Raw genomic sequence first — 19,575 nt, forward strand, 5'->3', positions numbered from 1 at the left:
AAGTAAACAGAAAATTACCACTTAGTGTATTAAGTACAGAGACGGAGGTTGAGTGGGGGCTATGGGAGCATGGAGAAGGGGCAGCTTATTCTGTTTAGAGAGGTCAAGAGGAATTCCCCAAGGAAGTGATGTCTATGCTGAAACCAGAAAGACAGAAGAGCAAGCAGTAAACCAGGCAAGTGGGGTCAGTGGTCCTGGTGGAAGGAGCCACACGTCCAAAGAACTACAAGCTAGAGAGAGCCTGGCTCATTGGAGAAACTGAGAGAAGAATCACAGAAGCTCAGAGAGGGAAAGTGTCTTAGAAAACATCGAAAACCACTTTCTTTTTTAAGCAGGGAAACTGAGGCCCAGAGAGGGGAAGTGGCCTCAGGCCAGTTCTGCCATTAATAATTTCTAAGGAGTTAATTCACAAAGCTTAAGTTTACCCCTCCTGAGACATTTACATACCTGTGTGTTAGGGCAGAAGGAAGAATGACAGGAAAGTGGCTGTCACCTCTAAAAAGTGTCAACCTTGGCCTCTAGCACACAAACTTTATTTAGAGAAAGAAAACCCGGCTCCGAAAGATGTTCTCTTTCTGAGCATATCAATGCAAATGCCACATGCTGTGCCCACAAAGTGCAGGCACCTGCCTCTTCAAGCCATAATAACCCTCATGTGTATGTAGCATTTTGCCAGGTACAAAGCAATCTTATATCCCTGGTGTCAGTTGTTTTTTCCTGTTTTTGTTTGTTTTTAAATAGGCTATTTTTTGAGCAGTTTTAGATTCACAGCAAATTAAAGAGAAAGTACAGGGAGTTCCCATATACCTCCTGCCCCTGCACATGCACAGCCTCCCGCACTATCCATATCCCACCAGAGTAGTACATCTGCTACAACTGATGAACCTATGTTAACAAATCATTATCACCCAAAGTCCATAGCTTACATTAGAGTTCACTCTCGGTGGTGTACAATCTATGGGTTTTGACAAATATGTGATATATACGTATCCACCATTATGGTATCATAAAGAATAGTTTTGCTGCCCTAAAATCCTCTATGCTCCACCTGTTCATCCCTCCCTCTCCCCTGGCAACCATTCATCTTTTCAGTGTTTCCATAGTTTTACCTCTTCTGGAATATCTTATTGTTGGAATCATACAGTATGTAGCCTTTTCAGATTGGTTTCTTACACTTAGTAATATGCATTTAAGAAACCTCCATGGTTTCTTCTGGTTTTTTTTTTGCGGTACGCGGGCCTGTCACTGTTGTGGCCTCTCCCGTTGCGGAGCACAGGCTCTAGACGCGCAGGCTCAGCGGCCATGGCTCACAGGCCCAGCCGCTCCGCGGCACGTGGGATCTTCCCAGACCGGGGCACGAACCCGAGTCCCCTGCATCGGCAGGCGGACTCTCAACCACCACACCACCAGGGAAGCCCACCTCCATGTTTTTTCATGACTTGATAGCTCATTTCTTTTTATCATTGAATAATATTCCATTGTCTGGATGTACCACAGTTCATCTATTCACCTAATAAAGGACATCTTGTTTCCAAATTTGGGCAATTACGAATAAAGCTGCTGCTATAGCCTGAATGCTTGTATCTCCCCAAAATTCATATGTTGAAACTTAATCCCTAAAGATGGTATTTGGAGGTGGGGTCTTTGTGAGGTGATTAGGTAATTAGAGTAGAGCCCTAGTGAATGGGATTAGTGCCCTTATAAGAGAGACCCCAGAGAGCTCCCTTGCCCCTTCACCATGTGAGGAGGCAACAAGAAGGTGGCTGCCTAGGAACCAGGAGGTGGACACTCACTAGATACCAAATCTACTGATCCCTTGATGTTGGACTTCCCAGCCTCCAAAGCTGTGAGAAATAAATTTCTGTTGTTTATAATCTACCCAGTCTATGTATGGTATTCTGTTATAGCAGCCTGAATGGACTAAGACAGCTGCCATAAATACCTGCGTGAGGTTTTTTCGTGGACATAAGTTTTCAACTCATGTGGGTAAATAGCAAGGAACACAATTGCTGGATCTTATGGTAAGAGTATGGTTAGTTTTGTAAAAAATTGCCAAACTGTCTTCTAAAGTGGATACACCAGTCTATATTCCCACCATCAATGAATGAGAGTTCCTGTTGCTCCATATCCTCACCAGCATTTGATGGTGTCTGTGTTCTGAAATTTGGCCATTCTAAGAGGTACGTAATGGTATCTCACTTGTTTTAATTTGCAATTCCCTAATGGCATATGATGTTAAGCATCTTTTTATATATTTATTTGCCATCTGTATATCTTCTTTGGTGAAGTGTCTGTTCCAATCTTTTGCTCATTTTTAAATCAGATTATTCTTTTTTTAATCGCTGAGTTTTAAGAGTTCTTTGTTTACATTAGATAGCAGTCCTTTATCAGCTATGTCTTTTGCAAATATTTTCTCCCAGTCTGTAGCTTGTCTTCTCAGCCTCTTGACAGTGTCTTTTTCAGAGCAGATGTTTTTAATTTTAATGAAGTCCAACTTATCAATTCTTTTTGCATGAATTGTGACTTTGGTGTTGTATCTAAAAGTCATCACCAAACTCAAGGTCATCTAGTTTTTCTCCTGTGTTATCTGTAAGTTTTATGGTTTTGTGTTTTATATTTAGGTCTAAGATCCATTTCAAGTTAATATTTGTGAAAGGTGTAAGGTCTGTGCCTAGATTCATTTTTCTTGCATGTGGCTGTCTGGTTGCTCCAGAACCATTTGTCAGAGACTTTCTTTTCTTCTTTGTATTGCCTTTGTTCCTTTGTCAAAGATTACATGGCTATATTTGTGTGGGTCTGTTTCTGGACTCTCTCTTCTTTCCATTGATCTATTTGTCTATTCTTTTGCCAATATCATACTCTCTTGATTACTATATCTTTAAATTAAGTCTTGAAGTCAAGTAGTGTCCGTCTTTCAGCTTTGTTCTTCTTCTTCAATATTGTGCTAGCTATTCTGGGTCTTTTGCCTCTTTGTATAAACTTTGAAGTCAGTTTGTCAATATCCACAAAAAAACTTGCTTGGATTTCGGTCAGTATTGTGTTGACTCTATAGATTAAGTTAGGAAGAACTGGCACCTTGACAATATTGAGTCTTCCTATTCATGAACATGGAATATCTCTCCATTTATTTAGCTCTTCCTAGATTTCTTTTATCAGAGTTTTATAGGTGTCCTTGTATAGATCTTCTACATACTTTGTTAGATTTATACCTAAGTATTTCATTTGGGGGAGTGCTAATGTAAATGGTATTATAATTTTTAATTTCAGATTCCAATTGTTCATTGCTAGTATATAGGAAAGCAATTGACTTTTGTGCATTAGCCTTCTATCATGCAAACTTGCTATAATCACTTATTAGTTCCAGTAGTTTTTTGGTCAATTCATTCAGATTTTCTTTTTTCTTTTTTTAAAATTTATTTATTTTATTTATTTTTGGCTGTGTTGGGTCTTCGTTGCTGCGCGCGGGCTTTCTCTAATTGTGGCGAGTGGGGGCTACTCTTCGTTGCGGTGCACAGGCTTTTCATTGTGGTGCTTTCTCTTGTTGCGGAGCACGGGTTCTAGGCACGCCGGCTTCAGTACTTGCAGCATGTGGGCACAGTAGTTGTGGCTCGCCAGTTCTAGAGCACAGGCTCAGTAGTTGTGGCGCACGGGGTTAGTTGCTCCGCTGCATGTGGGATCTTCCTGGACCAGGGCTCAAACTTGTGTCCCCTGCATTGGCAGGTGGATTCTCAACCACTGCACCACCAGGGAAGCCCCATTCATATTTTCTACATAAACAATTGTGTAATCTATGAGCAAAGAAAGCTTTATTTATTTCTTCCTGATCTGTATACACTTATTTCCTTTTCTTTTATTGCATTAGCTAGGACTTCCAGTATGATGTTGAAAGAGTGGTGAGAGGGGATATTGGAAGAGATTACTGAGAGGACATGACCACTGGTTAACCTGTAAGCTGGACTTGGGCAATCAGAAGCTCCTCACCTCCTCCCCTGTCTTTGGAATGTGTGTTCTGCTTGCCTTCCCCATGCTAGAAGCTACCCAAGTATGCAGCCTGGGATAGTAATGTGATGTTGAGATCATCTGGATGGTCTATATGACTGAACCCAGTTAAGTCCTCTGTATAAACTTTTAAGATAATGGTGGGTGTGTTCAGAGATCTACTTGTCTTGTGGCTGCCCAAGACAAGCCTCGTAAATCCCCTTGTTTAAAATGCCATCCTGCCACCTACCAATCTGGAGTGATCTCTCTTTCTTTGGTCTCTCCCTGCCTTCTATAAAAGGGGGCCAGTTTGCAAACCATCAGGGTATATTCTTGCCTTATTCCTGATCTTAGCAGGAGAGCTTCTAGTTGTAACGTCATTAAGTATGATGTTAGCTGTAGGTTTTTTGTAGACATTCTTTATCAACTTGAGGAAGTTCCCCCTTTATTCCTAGTTTGCTGAGAATTTTTATAATTAAGCGGTGTTGAATTTTGTCAAATGCTTTTTCTGCATGTATTGATATGATAATGTGATTCTTATTCTTTAGGCTTTTTATGTAATGGATTACAGTAATTGATTTTTTAATGTTGAGCCAGCTTTATATATCTGGAATAAATCTCACTTGGTCATGATGTATAGTTTTTTTTTATTATTGTTGGATTCAATTTGCTAATATTTTGTTGAAGATGTTTGCATCCATATTCATGAAAGATATTGGCCTCTAATTTTCTTTTCTTATAATGTCTTTGTCTGGTTTTGGTATTAGGGTAATGCTGGCTTCATAGAATGAGTTAGGAAGTATTCCCTCTCCTTCTAATTTCTGGATGAGATTGTAGAAAATTGGCATAATTTCTTCCTTAATTGTCTGGTAGAATTCACCAGTGAACCTATACTTTTTCTGTTTTGAAAGGTTATTAATTATTTATTCAAATTCTTTAATTAAGATACAGGCCTGTTCAGATTGTTTATTTCTTCTGGTGTAAGTTTACACAGATTGTGTCTTTCAAAGAATTGGTCCATTTTACTATGTTATCACATGTGTGGGTATAGAATTATTAGTATCCCTTTATTATCCTTTTAATATCCATGGGATCAGTAGTGATGTCCCTTCTTTCATTTCTGATACTAGAAACTTGCATCTTCTTTCTTTTTTTCTTACTTAGCCTGGTTTATCAATTTTATTGATCTTTTCAAAGAACGAGCTTTTGGTTCATGGATCTTCCCTATTGATTTCCTGTTTTCAGTTTCATTGATTTCTGCTCTAATTTTAATTTATTTTCTTCTGACTACTTTGAATTTAATTTTCTCTTCTTTTTCCAAATTGCTAAGGTGGAAGCTTAGATTATTGATGCAGATTTCTCTCTCTTTCTTCTTCTTTTTTTTTTTTTCCTGCGGTACGCGGGCCTCTCACTGTTGGGGCCTCTTCCGTTGTGGAGCACAGGCTCCAGATGCGCAGGCTCAGAGGCCATGGCTCACGGGCCCAGCCGCTCTGCGGCATGTGGGATCTTCCCGGACCGGGGCATGAACCCGTGTCCCCTGCATCAGCAGGCGGACTCCCAACCACTGCGCCACCAGGGAAGCCCTCTTCTTTTTTTTTTGGCCACGCTGCACTTTTCATGGGATCTCAGTTCCCCGACCAGGATTGAACCCGGGCCTTTCTTTTCTAATATATGCTTTAAATGCTATTAATTTCCTTGTAGGTACTACTTCTGCTGCATCTCACAAATGTTGTTAAGTTGTATTTTCATTTAGTTCAAAATATTTCTTAATTTCTCTTGAGGTTTCTTATCTGGCCCTGTGTTATTTAGAAGTGTTTTCTTTGATCTATAAGTATTCTGGAGTTTTCCAAGTATTTTTCTGTTATTGATTTCTAGTTTGATTCCACTGTGGTCTGACAGCATATATTGTATGATTTCTGTTTTATGTTTGTTTTGTTAAGGTATGCTTTATGGCTTCAAATGTTGTCTATCTTGGTGAATGTTCCATGTAAGCTCGAGAAGAATGTGTATTCCACTCTTGTTGGGTGAAGTGGTCTATAGATGTTAATTACATCCAGTTGACCAATGGTGCTGTTGAATTCTCCTATGTCCTTTCTGATTTTCTGCCTGCTAGATCCATCCATTTCTGACAGAGGGGTATTAAAGTCTCCAACTATAAGAGTGGATTTGTCTATTTCTCCTTTCAGTTCTATCCGTTTTTGCCTCATGTATTTTGATGCTCTGTTGTTAGGCACATACACATTAAAGCTTATGCCTTCTTGGAGAATTGACCCCTTTATCATTATAAAATGTCTTTATCCCCGACAATTTTCCTTGCTCTGAAGTTTGCTCTGTCTGAAAGTAATATAGTCATTCCAGCTCTCTTTTGATTAGTGCTAGCGTAGTGTATCTTCTTCTATTCCCTTACCTTTGTTTTTGGAAAGAGTTGTTATGTAAAGTTATTAGAACTATATGATCTACATCTGCAATCACTGGCCCTATTACTTTTTTATTTTTGTTCTTTTATTGTGATAAAATACACATAACATAAAATTCACCATTATAACCATTTTTAAGTGTATAGTTCAGTGGCATTAAGAACATCCACATTATTGTGCGGCCATCACCATAACTCTTTTCATCTTGTAAAACTGAAATGATACTCATTAAACAATAATCCTCCATTCCCTCCTCCTGCTAGCTCCTAGCAACCACAATTACATTTTCTGTCTTTATGATTTTTGACTACTGTAAATACTTAATATAAGTGGAATGATACAGTACTTGTCTGTTTATGACTGTCTTATTTCACTTAGCATAGGCCTCAAGTTTCTTCCATGTGGTAGCATAGTGTGAAATTTCCTTTTTTCTTAAGGATGAATAATATTCCATTGTATGTATATAAAACAGTTTGCTTATCCCTTCATCTGTTGATGGACATTTGGGTTCCTTTCGCATTTTAGCTACCGTGAAAACCTGCTTTCCTTCTGGGAATTTGGAATTTAGGCACATGCTAGACAGAGGATGACTATGTGACCAGCCCCCAGTAGAAACCTTGGGCATTGTTCTCTGATGAGATTCCCTGGTAGGGGATATTTCACCCATGTTGTCACAGCTTGTTGCTGGAAGAGTTAAGTGTATCCTGTGTGACTCCACTGGGAGAGAACTCTTGGAAGCTTATGCCAGGTTTTCCCTGGACTTTGGCCCCATGTGCCTTTTCCCTTTGCTGATTTTCTCTTGTATCCTTTCACTGTTAAAGCATAGCTATGAGTATGACTATATGATAAGTTCTCTGAGACCACCTACAAATCATTGGACCTTGGGGTGGACCTCTGATACACCATGTTACACAGGCTTCCCATAAATATTTCAAAACTCCAGTAATTCTGTTATTTTCAGCAGTACATCAACCATCACTTTGGAAGCTGACAATTGTTTAGAATACAAAGTAGTTATAAATATGTATAACTGAAATCTAAAAAGTGGTTAAATATGTTTTGCCCTTCCTTTCCAATTGCAGATATGTGTTGGGAGTTGGGATTCTTGGTGCTATAACATCAAAACCAAAAGACAGAATCATTTTATTATTCTAGAAACTAATCCTTATTTTAAATGAAGAGGCAATGAGTTTAATATACATATCTTCATTACTGATTGATCATAAGTTATTCCTTTATTCTCACTGGAAAACTTTTCAGGTATGTATTTGTATAAATCAATGCATTATTACTTTTATATCTTATTGTTTATTTTCTTAATTTTTAATAACTTTGATTTTCATTTTATTTATTATTATGGTTACATTCTATTACTGGCAAGAGATCATGGTTTTCCATTTCATGGAGTCAATAGAAGTTTCTCTTCAAAACAAATGAGTTTAAGTTTTAAAAGTGACCTCACAAAACCATAAAAAGAAAGAAGGAAAAGGGGGATCAATAGCAAAATTGCAATAAGTAAATATACATGATGGTATACGGGATTTCATTATATTGTTCGTTACTTTTTTGTGCATGCTTGGAATTCTGAGTACCAGAAAGGTTAGTTGAGAATTTCATTTCTGGCAGTACGTCAAACTTTTGCTCACTAAACAGTTAGCTTTTCCATGAAATAACTATTTAATGTACTGCTTTCATAAGAGTTAAGGGAATACCTCCAAGCATTCACACATATGTATATACATAAACATAAATAATATCATTGGGTAAAACCAAAGTAGGGAACTGGGCAAAGTAGTCCTGGGCAAATAGAAAAGTTAGAGCAGGCCTGAGAGGCGCCAGTATCAGCTCTGTGGTTGTGAAACTAAGCCCTGAACCAGCTGTAGAATAGGAGAGCTGACTCTGAGATTCCTGTATTAAGATGGAAACTCCTCAAAGGATATGGAAGTGGCCCCCTATCAGCAGTGACTCCTGGCTTCTGGAAGATGCAATAGCAACTCCTCTATGAAGAGGTATCGCCTGTATCTTGGTGTCAAAAATGACCATGTACTTTTGATAAAAGAGCCAAATAGGACTTTTTAGAAAAAACAAAATATTTAGATATTGAGGATTCACATAGATTAGGGTGAAACTAATATGAGCTCACAAAGATTATCAACACACAAAGAAACAAACCACCATGAGTGAGAATCAGCAGAAACAACAACGTTTAGATCCTCAAGAATTTCAGACATTGGAATTATCAATAAGATTATTTAAATAGCTATAACTACGTATTAAAGGTTTAAAGCACTCATAGGCGCCAGGGCACCCTGACAGCAAAGATCAGCTTCCACCAGTAAGCTATTAAATCATTTGCCTTCCTGGATTAAAAAAAAAAAGCATTAATAGGCTACCCAAAATGATTTTTAAAAGAGTCAAATAGAAGTTTTAGGAAACAAATACACAATTGTTGAATTAAAGACTGGGGGGAGGGCATCCTGGTGGCACAGTGGTTAAGAATCCGCCTGCCAATGCAGGGGACACAGTTTCGAGTCCTGGTCCGGGAAGATCCCACATGCCGCTGGGCAACGGAGCCCATGTGCCACAACTACTGAGCCTGTGCTCTAGAGCCTGCGAGCCACAACTACTGAAACCTGCATGCCTAGAGCCTGTGCTCCACAACAAGAGGAGCCACAGCAATGAGAAGCCCGCACACCACAATGAAAAGTAGCCCCCACTCGCCGCAACTAGAGGAAGCCCGCGTGCAGCAACAAAGACCCAACGCAGCCAAAAATATATTTTAAAAATTAAAATAAAATAAAATAAAATAAATAAATATGGGGAGAATGTGTTAAATAACAGATTAGGAGCCACTTGTTCGATAGAGTATTATATATGTATATATACATATATAAATATATATAAATAAGCTTAAAAAGCAGACAGGAAAAAATAAATGAGTTAAAAGCAACAACCAAAATAAAATGGATGTATAACTTTGAACTAGCAAGAAAAAAATAGCTAGTGTAAGAAGGGAAAGAACATGAAAAGATGCTCAACATCACTAATAATTAGAGAAATGCAAATCAAAACCACAATGAGGTATCACCTCACACCAGTCAGAATGGCCATCATCAAAACATCTACAAACAATAAATGCTGGAGAGGGTGTGGAGAAAAGGGAACCCTCTTGTACTGTTGGTGGGAATGTAAATTGATACAGCCACTATGGAGAACAGTATGGAGCTTCCTTAGAAAACTAAACATAGAACTACCATATGACCCAGCAATCCCACTACTGGACATATACCCTGAGAAAACCATAATTCAGAAAGAGTCATGTACCACAATGTTCATTGCAGCTCTATTTACAATAGCCCGGAGATGGAAACAACCTAAGTGTCCATCATTGGATGAATGGATAAAGAAGATGTGGCACATATATACAATGGAATATTACTCAGCCATAAAAAGAAATGAAATTGAGTTATATGTAGTGAGGTGGATGGACCTACATTTTGTCATACAGAGTGAAGTAAGTCAGAAAGAAAAACAAATACCATATGCTAACACATATATATGGAATCTAAAAAAGTAGTACTGGTGAACCTAGTGGTGGCGCAGGAATAAAGACACAGAGTAGAGAACGGACTTGAGGACAGGTGGCGGGGGGAGAGGGGAAGCTGGGACGAAGTGAGAGAGTAGCACTGACATATATACACTTCCAAATGTAAAATGGATGGCTAGTGGGAAGCTGCTGCATAGCACAGGGAGATCAGCTCGGTGCTTTGTGACCACCTAGAGGGGTGGGATAAAGGAGGCTCAAGAGGGAGGAGAAATGGGGATATATGTATACATATAGTTTATTCACTTTGTTGTACAGCAGAAACTAACACAACAATGTAAAACAATTATACTCCAATAAAGATACAAAAAAAAGGTAAAGAAGATATAAAGAAGTAATTAATGTGAAAAAGATGACTGAAATATCTATATATAAAAATAAATGCATTTAATGTAAGTGAATTAGCAGCACTTCTGGAATGGAAGACTAAGAATCTCTGAAAACCCACTCCTTCATAAAAGCATGAGAACACTGTCAAAAATTGTCAAAATCAGCTTCTTTCGGTATTCTGTAAATTAATCAAAGAAAGGTTTGTGATAATCAGAGAAGTGTCTATTCAATAAAAACAGCTGAATCTTAGTAAGAACAGTGAGCTTTGTGGTGTTTTAACTTGCTCTAGCCCCATTCCCCTCTCCCCACTCCAAGGTAGCCTTGAAAAACAACAGTTTCACAGCCATGGTTGTTGCAAAAATTAGCAATTTAGTAACCACTGGAAGGGGAAGAATAGGTTTGGAGCTCTTCAAAAAGTCCCATTCACAGACAATTGTCATTATGTGACTTGTCTGACATCTCTTTTGGAAAGCTCCATTCTCAGGTCTTGGTTTTATTTGACCTGACTCAGAGCTCGCGCTATAAAAACAGGGCATTTGCCAAAATAATCAGTGGCAGTTCTCTAACATTGCACCTGAGACGATGATGCAAAGGCCAGCAGCCTTCTCCCTGGTTGGGCGTCACTCAGCAGGTGTTGGAGACACTTTCTGGAGCATGGCTCAGCTGTGGGGTCACCAGATTTCCCCTGCGGAAAGCCAGGGGACTCTGTCAGGATCACATGCAGCATCTAACAAGGCTCATACTTTTCAGACCGTCCCCTCCACCCCCATCCCTGTCCATCAAAGCAAGGCTTGCTCCTCTGCTTCTCTTCCTCCCGCATTCTTCCCCCATTCTATCTAGGTGAGGGTGGGGTGGGTTCTCTCTCACTGGTTTATTCCCCTCACAGAGCAGTTAGAGCTCTAATTAGTATCATCAGCTGGGCTCACCTTCCTTACCATAGTTGGACAGATGAGTTAAGGAAATATGAACATTTTGAGCTCAGAGTTTTTCAACCTTGACACCATCGACATTTTCAACTAGATAATTCTTTGTTGAGAAGGGCTATCCTGTGCATTGCAGGACGTTTAGAAGCATCCTGGCCAGTAGCACCTCACAAGTCATGACAATCAAAAATGCCTTCATAAGTCAGGCAGAGAAAGACAAATATCATGATATCACTCATCTGTGGACTCTAAAAAAGTGGTATAAACAGACTTATTTACAAAACAGAAACAGACTCACAGATTTTGAAAACAACCTTATGGTTACCAAAGGGGAAACGTGCAGGGGAGGGATAAATTAGGAGCTTGGGATTAACATACACACACTACTATATATAAAATAGATAACCAGCAAGGACCTACTGTATAGCACAGGGAACTCTACTCAATATTCTGTAATAACCTATATGGGAAAAGAATCTGAAAAAGATGAATATATATATATATATATATATATATATGTAGCTGAATCACTTTGCTGTACACCTGAAACTAACACAACATTGTAAATCAACTATACTCCAATAAAATTATTTTTTTTAGAGTGAATGATGGTTTTTATTTTTTTTTGCTGCTTTGGGTCTTCGCTGATGCACGTGGGCCTTCTCTAGTTGCCGTGAGTGGGGGCTACTCTTCGCTGCAGTGCGTGGGATTCTCATCCTGCAGAGCGTGGGCCCTAGAGGGTACAGGCTTCAGCAGTTGCGGCGTGTGGGCTCTAGAGTGCAGGCTCAGTAGTTGTGGCGCACGGGTTTTGTTGCTCCACAGCATGTGGGATCTTCCCTGACCAGGGATCGAACCGTGTCCCCTGCATTGGCAGGCGGATTCCTAACCACTGCGCCACCAGGGAAATCCCAATAAAATTCTTTAAAAAAAATTGTCTTCACATATTGCCAAATATCCCTGGGAGCAAAATAGTCCCCAGTTGAGAATTGCTGTTTTAGTTAAACTGGTGTAGTTATCTTTGATTCTTGTCTTGTTTTGAGCCAAAACTTACATATCATTATAATTAATATATCAATAAAACTTTTACTTCTGTTTCCAAGAGAAGAAATATATAGTCTAGGTGTTATCACTGCCCCGCCCCCCCGGCCTGACACACACACACACTTATCACTAGCAATGGGGTTGTTGTTACCATCTGACTGGTGAGGAGTCCGGTTCCAAAATTCCATCCTGAGGGCTGCTTTCTGGGGCCACTCTTGGCCAACATGACAGTGTGGGTTCCTCATCTCATGTGAGTACTTTATTGGCAAGTGTGAGTCCAAGGATCAGGAGTGAAGGACAGGAGCTGTAAAACAGAGGAGAAAGGAGAGCTATTGCAAGGGTGAATTGCAATGCAATGGCGGAGGGGAGGAAGGAGAACCAGTGCAAGGGTGCAATTCTTTGTTGAGGGTGCTCTACAAAGAATTATCTAGTCAAATTGGCCACTTCCAAAGGCATTTGGTTGTTTGATCCTGCAAGACAGTTTGAAAGCTGTATGAAATATCGGAGGAGAGTCTGAGGGGAAAAAGAGAGAAGCATGTATTCATCAGTTACTGACTCCATCGGTCCAAGATTTGTCCCATGAGGCATTGACTGCTCCCCACTTCCGCACTTCTGGCTTGCACCTGTCCCAGTGCTGAACAGTTCCAGCAGTCCCATAATCCCAAGGTATCAAGACACAAGCCCTGATGCAGAAAGCAAGAAGCCCGAGTTATGGGCTTGAGGTGAAGCTCACTTAGGTTACAGCTGCTGAAGCTGGAATAAGATCAGTGGTGGTGAAATAAGCAGTTGATGAAGCCAAGAGGATCTGCCATGGGGCATGAGAAGTGTTTGATGCATTTGCACAACGAATTCGTGTGTTGCAATTCATTCCTGGTACACATTCAACCAAAGTACCCTGCACATACATACGCTAACTTGAGCTTTCTCTTTTTTTTTTTTTTTTTTTCTCTCCCGTTGCGGAGCACAGGCTCCGGATGCGCAGGCTCAGCGCCCATGGCTCACGGGCCTAGCCACTCTGTGGCACGTGGGATCTTCCCGGACCGGGGCACGAACCCATGTCCCCTGCATTGGCAGGCGGACTCTCAACCACTGTGCCACCAGGGAAGCCCCAGCTTTCTCTTTATAAAATGAGGATAATCACCTCAACCTTGCTGGATTGTTCTGAGAATTAGAGATCTGCATGTATAAAGCCTGATCACAATGTCAGTTCAATAAATACGCTCCGTATGTGTGTAACTATTTTATTAGTCAGGTGTAATAAGCCATTCCGATTGACCATAAGGGCCCAGTGTAGTGAGGCCAAAGTCAAAGGTTCCACCTTGTGTAGGCAGTGAATTTGGCTTATGCTGCTCAGCCAGCCAGAACTTGATCGCTCTACAGTTAACCTTCAGTGAGCAACTATCGTGTCCCTGGTTCTGGGCTGCCTTGAGGACCTGGAGACCAGAGTCATTCCTGATCCTTCCCCCCAAAGCACTCCCACGCTGGCAAAGATAGGCAAACAATAACAACTGCCATGGTTTAAGCAAGCACAGGGGACTATGGGCGCAAAAGAAGTCCTGGGAGGCGAAGGCAGGCTTTCCCTAGGAGGAGGAAAGGGTACCGACATCTGGAGGGCTGTGTAGGTGATAACCAAGCAAAGACTGGCGGCGGGGCAAAATGTTTCTCACCGGCTTACTCAGTGCAACTTCACCGTCGTTTACTGGGCCCCTGCTATAGTCAAGGTGGTGGTCAGATGCCGAGGCGGGGACAGAGCGGGGAGTGAGGCCAATCTCCAGTCACCCCTCACTGCTCCAAGGGCATAAGGTAGACCGTCGCAGGAGTGAAGGAACAAATTACCACACTTACGGGGGTGTCCCTAGGAACAGACATCATCCTTCCCTAGATCACTGACTCAACACTCAAAAACTAATTGTCTCGTTCTCCCTCACTGGTTAATTAAATTTTTATGGCCAAAAAAGAATGGGGGGATTGATGACATTTTTTTCTTTTCACAATCGTCTTCCGTTACGCTACTTTATATTTCAATAAGAAAAGAGGTATAACCAAACATAAAGTAAACCCCACTCTCCAGAGAATTCTCTGCGCCCCCCACCCCCGGAGCGAGGTGAGCCGAGGCGGACCCTCTCACGTCCCCACCGGTCCGCCCAGCGCCACCTGCCTCTTTAAGAGCCGAAGCCTAGCCCTTCGAGGGGCCGCAGAGGGAGCGAGCTTTGGTACAGTTGCCCGCAGAGGTCTCGGGAAGCGGCGCCTCCGGGAGGTGCTGTCTTTTTAAGGAGGCGGGGCTCTGCCCGGAGGAGGTGGAGAAGGTCTGCCCCCCGGATCTCCGGTTTCCGGCAACTCGGCGGGACCAGAGCCTGCGCGCAGAATCTGAGGCCCGAGACTGCCTCGCACCAGCTGGACGTCGAGCCCCGCGAGGTGAGGTGGCGGGGTCTGTGGGGCCGGCCCGGGACTGAGGGAGCTCGGGATCTCCTGCCCACCCGGGCCGCTGCGGCCCAGCTTCTCCTCCTAAAACACTATCCGTGCTTCTTGGGTAGCTCTTTCCCAGACCGTCCTGGGCTCACGGTGCCCCAGGCTGTAGGGTCCCCATCACTCCAGCGCCTACTAATTGCTTCGCTATGCACTAAGCGCCTTACACTTACTTGCCTCAGTTAATGGCACCCAGTATCGTGTAAGTACAATTATGAACCCATTTTACAGATGAGAAAATTGAGGCCCCCCCAGGAGCCCACAGTCTTACGGCCAGAAGCAGCAGAATCGGGAATCAAACCCAGGTCTGTTCGACTCCAGAGCCTGTGCCCTTAACCACTGGCTAGGCTGACAGCCTTTGCTCTCCACTGCCCTCATAGCCACCTCTCTCAAACCCCAGCCTCCCCTTCCTCATTCTTCCATCTCCAGGCTGCACCTGGCCCTTAAACACCCACACAGTGAGATTGCATGGAACCAGTGGAGCCCCCCACCATTAGTTTTTTTTAATAACAGTTTTAATAGTATCTGATGCTAAATGGTTATCTTTATATAAACCTATCGGATCCCACTAAAAAAGGACGCAAGGAAAAGCAATACCATTTCTAATGCTGAAATAAGATTCGTTTGTAGATTTTTTAATGTTATCATATGAAATTTATTTATTTTTCCTTTTTAGACCTCTGTAAATTATCTTCCTAATAATTGGGAGAAGACCCTTGGCTGAATGGCAGCTGTAGATGACTTGCAGTTTGAAGGTACATCCGTTGGGTGCCTACCTTTTATGATCAGTATTTCTGCAGTCACAGCAGAATTTCCGTTGCTATGCTGGTGCATGTATTAAAGAAGATTATTTCAGACATCTTGGTAAAAGAATGTTTGCCACACTCAGGTTATTCTGTTTGTTCACATCAGCTGTTCTTTTTTGCCAAACAGCCCTTCAGATTGATAATATCATACATTTAGTGCAGTGATTACAGAAAATGTTTATAGAGTTCTTGCTTTAGTGCAACACGCATTTATTGAGCACCTATTTTGCGCTTAGAATTCTACTAGATACAGGAGATCAAAAGATAAAGGAGAAGATTTTTACACTGGTAGAGTAGATAAAAGTGTAAAAAGATAATTATAGTGAAATGTGATCAGGTCATTCCTTCACTGACTCAGTAAATCTCTCATGAGTGTGACCATGAACCAGGGAATTGTTCTAGTTACCAGGGTAGAAGAGTGAACAGTTTCTTCCCTTATGAAGCTCTCAATGTAGTGAGGGAGACATTTATTTGTTAAATGATCATTTAAATATATATCTATAAACTATGAAAGTGCTGGAGGAAAAGTTCATAACTCATAACCCAGAGCCTGACCTAAGCTGGGGATTGACGAACGCTCATTTGCCTTGTAAACACTTGTATAGTATTTCCTAAATGGCAGGCAGTGTTCTAAGTGCTTTACAAATATTTACTCATTTACTCCTTATGTCAACTTTATGAAATAGTTATTTTATTCTCCCTATTTTACCAATGAGGAAACTGAAGCACAGGAAAATTAAGTCATTTGCTTAAAGGTTATAGTAAGTGGTAAAGCTGGGTTTGAACCCAGGCATCACAACATACGCTATCTTACTACTATCTAAGGAAGAGATACGATGTTTAAAGAGAAATCCATTTCATCGGCCAATACTGTCAGTTCCATCTGCAAAATACAACCAGCATCTGACAACTTCTCGCCACCTCTACCGCTGTCCCACCGTGCTCAAGGTCACCATCACCTTATGTCTGGATTATAGCCCTTACCTTCCTTCAGGTCTTCCTGCATCCTCCCTTACCCCCCTACAGTCTGTATTTTGCAGCCAGAGTAGACCTTTAAAACCAAGTCAGATCACGTCATTCCTTCTAAAACTTCCAGTGGCTCCCATCTCACTAGGAGTGGAAGGCAGAGCCCTTTCTGTGCTTAGGAGGCCCTACATGATCCAGGCCTCCACTGCCTCTGATTTCATCTCCTGCTACTCTAGCCCTTTCTCTCTGCCTACCCACATGGGCCTCATCACTGTCCCTCCTAGATGCCAGGTACACTAACAGCTTAGGGCCTTTGAGCCATCCTTCTGTTTGGGACATTCTTAGTCCAGATAGCCACATGGCTTGTTCCCTTGCTCTGCTTAAATCTCACTTCATTCCAGAGGCCTTCCTTGGTCATCCTATCTGGGAGTACAGTGCAAGAAAGTTCAAGTGTAAAGAACAGCACGTGCAGAGTACTTGAGAAGGGAGGAAGTCTGTTTCATTTTCTTTCCCAAGGAATTAAAAGAAGGCCAGAGTACCAGAGCACAGTTGGTGGGGGAGGCCTGTCACAAGGTGAGGTTTGAGAGGAAGCAGGAGCCAAGTCACGCAGGACTTTCTCCACCATGTTAAAGACTTGGCTCTTTAGAAAAGAACACAGGGTGCTGTGGGGGTCATGGAAAGCTTCTCCGGGGAAAAATGGTAGTGTTAAATGAAAACGTGAAGGTCAGGGCCCTGCAGGTGGGAGACATTGTGTCAGGAAAGGAACAGAGGCAAAACACAACGTCTTGCCCTCAAGGCACTGAGATGGACAAGAATAACTAATACAGAGCAGAATATGTGAATAGTCATGTGCGAGGTACACACATCCTACATTAAAATCAGACTTTCCATCTGCTGTTCTTCACACACGGAACACATTTTCTGTCTTCTGGGTCTTGCTCATCCCATACTCTTTGCCTGAGATGCCATCCCCACTGCTTCTGGCCATCCTTCTCATACGGCACCTTTTCCAAGTAGCCTTTCCTAATCCCATCAACTAGATGAATTATCATCTCTCGAACCTCTTTGGACTTGATACCTCTAAAGTGACACTCTCTGTTCCTCCTTCTGGCATGTCATGTCCCCTGGTAAACTACTGTTTTTAAAATATGAAACTTAAATATATCTTCCTTGGACTGATTCCCTCAGGCAAAGTTATAACCATCTTTTTAAATGTCAGTGCCCTGTCCAGTCAGTAAATGATAGCAATAACAGTATTTATTATCTCATATCATCCTCAAAATCTCTCTGCGAGATAAGTATTTTCTACTTTTTATAGTTGAAGAAACAGAGACTCAGAGATACGGAGTGATTTGCCCAAGGTCATGGAGTGCTAGAGTCTTATCTTAAACAGAGGGCCCTCTCATTCCAGAGCCTCATGCTGCCAGTACATGGGACACTGAAGCTTGAGTAGTTGTTACGGATCAGCCACCTTATTAACTTCAGTCACTTTAATTCTCTCCATAAAACTATTTGCGTAGCTGAAAGGCAGTAAGATTGGGCTCGATTATCCAAGAGCCCCATCCTGCTGCCATGATTGTTGTGTTACATTGGTGCCCTGCTGGCCTCCTTCCTGAGTCCTGCCAAATTCCACAGCTGCCCTAAATTTTATCTAAGAGCAGCTAAATAAAGTTTGTTAGGATGCCCAGAGACAGAAGTCACAATCATTGCTGGTGGACATGAATAGGTGAGGTTCTTTTGGAGAACAGTTTAGCAGTATGGCTCAAGAGCCTTCAAAATGGTCTGCACCCTTTGACCTGGTGATCACACTGATAGTGTTCATACTAAGGCAATAACCCCAAAAGCTTTCTCCTCACAGATGCCCCTTACTGTGTTATTTGTACTAATGAAAAACGAAAAGCACCCAAACATCCAATAACAGTGGAATAATTGTGTTAACTTGGGGTGTCTCTCTCCTACTGTTCCCACCTCCAGCTGATGAACTGTTATGTAGCCACGTAACTGGTCATTTTAAAGACCGATATAATATGAAAAAAATAATTTTTTATATAATCCCTGGCAGATGGGGCAGGGTACAACATTGTTTACATAGTACTGTCACATCCTAAATCAGTACTTGGTACACTGTAGGCACGCAGTAAATATTTGTTGAGTGAACAATCATCACTGGCATGAATCTACTCTATAGAGAAAAGGAAATATACCAAAAGTTAATAGTGCTTGCTTTTATGTGGATGGGACTAAGAGTGATTTTTATTCTGTTGTTTCTATTTTCTTTTTTTTTTTTTTTTTTTTTTTTTTGCGGTACGCGGCCCTCTCACTGTTGTGGCCTCTCCCGTTGCGGAGCGCAGGCTCAGCAGCCATGGCTCACGGGCCTAGCTGCTCTGCGGCATGTGGGATCTTCCCGGACCGGGGCACGAACCCGCGTCCCCTGCATCGGCAGGCGGACTCTCAACCACTGCGCCACCAGGGAAGCCTTCTACTTTCATTTTTGTCCTTGTGTTTTCTGTAGTGATTACATAGGACTTATTGGAAAAAGTAACTTCCATTAAGTTTTTTTGAACTTGAATCAAAGAAGAGAGGGTTAGATTGGTTACTTGCTACGGGCCAGGCACTCTGCTAAGGGCTTTACTTAAGTAATATTCCTAACTTTCCCAAAATTCCTGAAAATAAATATTATTCTCCCCATCGTATAGATGAGAACACTGAAGCTTATAGAGGTTAAGTTACTTACTCAGGCTTAAATACTTAGTAAGTAACTGAGCCAGGACTAAAATTCTGGTCTGACTTCAAATTCTGTTGTTTTCATAATCATTTTTCTTTGTCAGCTTGATTTCTAGATGAGATTTTTTTCAGAGCCTTTTGCCACTTGTCTCAGGTAGGGTCTGTAGCAAAGCTGAGGTTGTAACAGCTTGTCTTTAAATTAAAAGTATGGCATGGGCTTCCCTGGTGGCGCAGTGGTTGAGAGTCCGCCTGCCGATGCAGGGGACACGGGTTCGTCCCCCGGTCCGGGAAGATCCCACATGCCGCGGAGCGGCTGGGCC

At 41.8% G+C, this 19,575-nt stretch overlaps 1 protein-coding gene across 6 annotated transcripts in view; it reads left to right on the forward strand.

The window, feature by feature from the left end:
• Window positions 1-14,616: 14,616 nt before the first annotated feature.
• YIPF1 (Yip1 domain family member 1) overlaps window positions 14,617-19,575 on the forward strand; it is a 50,522-nt gene continuing 45,563 nt past the window's right edge. For 5 of the 6 annotated variants that reach the window (XR_016395303.1, XM_089922377.1, XM_022575734.3 and 2 more), the window contains exons 1-2: window positions 14,617-14,708; window positions 15,436-15,514. Coding sequence is in view for 5 of the 6 variants with exons in the window: in XM_089922377.1 (XP_089778503.1) it covers window positions 15,484-15,514 (31 nt within the window). In the remaining variant the exon portion in view is untranslated. Of the gene's footprint in view, window positions 14,709-14,990; window positions 15,065-15,435; window positions 15,515-19,575 lie in introns of all 6 variants that reach the window. The other variant, XM_022575733.3, reaches the window with a different exon arrangement.

This window comes from Delphinapterus leucas, chromosome 1 (assembly GCF_059928025.1).
Source record: "Delphinapterus leucas isolate spDelLeu-1000000601 "Yukka" chromosome 1, BTC_Dleu_Yukka2, whole genome shotgun sequence".
Classification (NCBI taxonomy): Eukaryota; Metazoa; Chordata; class Mammalia; order Artiodactyla; family Monodontidae; genus Delphinapterus; species Delphinapterus leucas.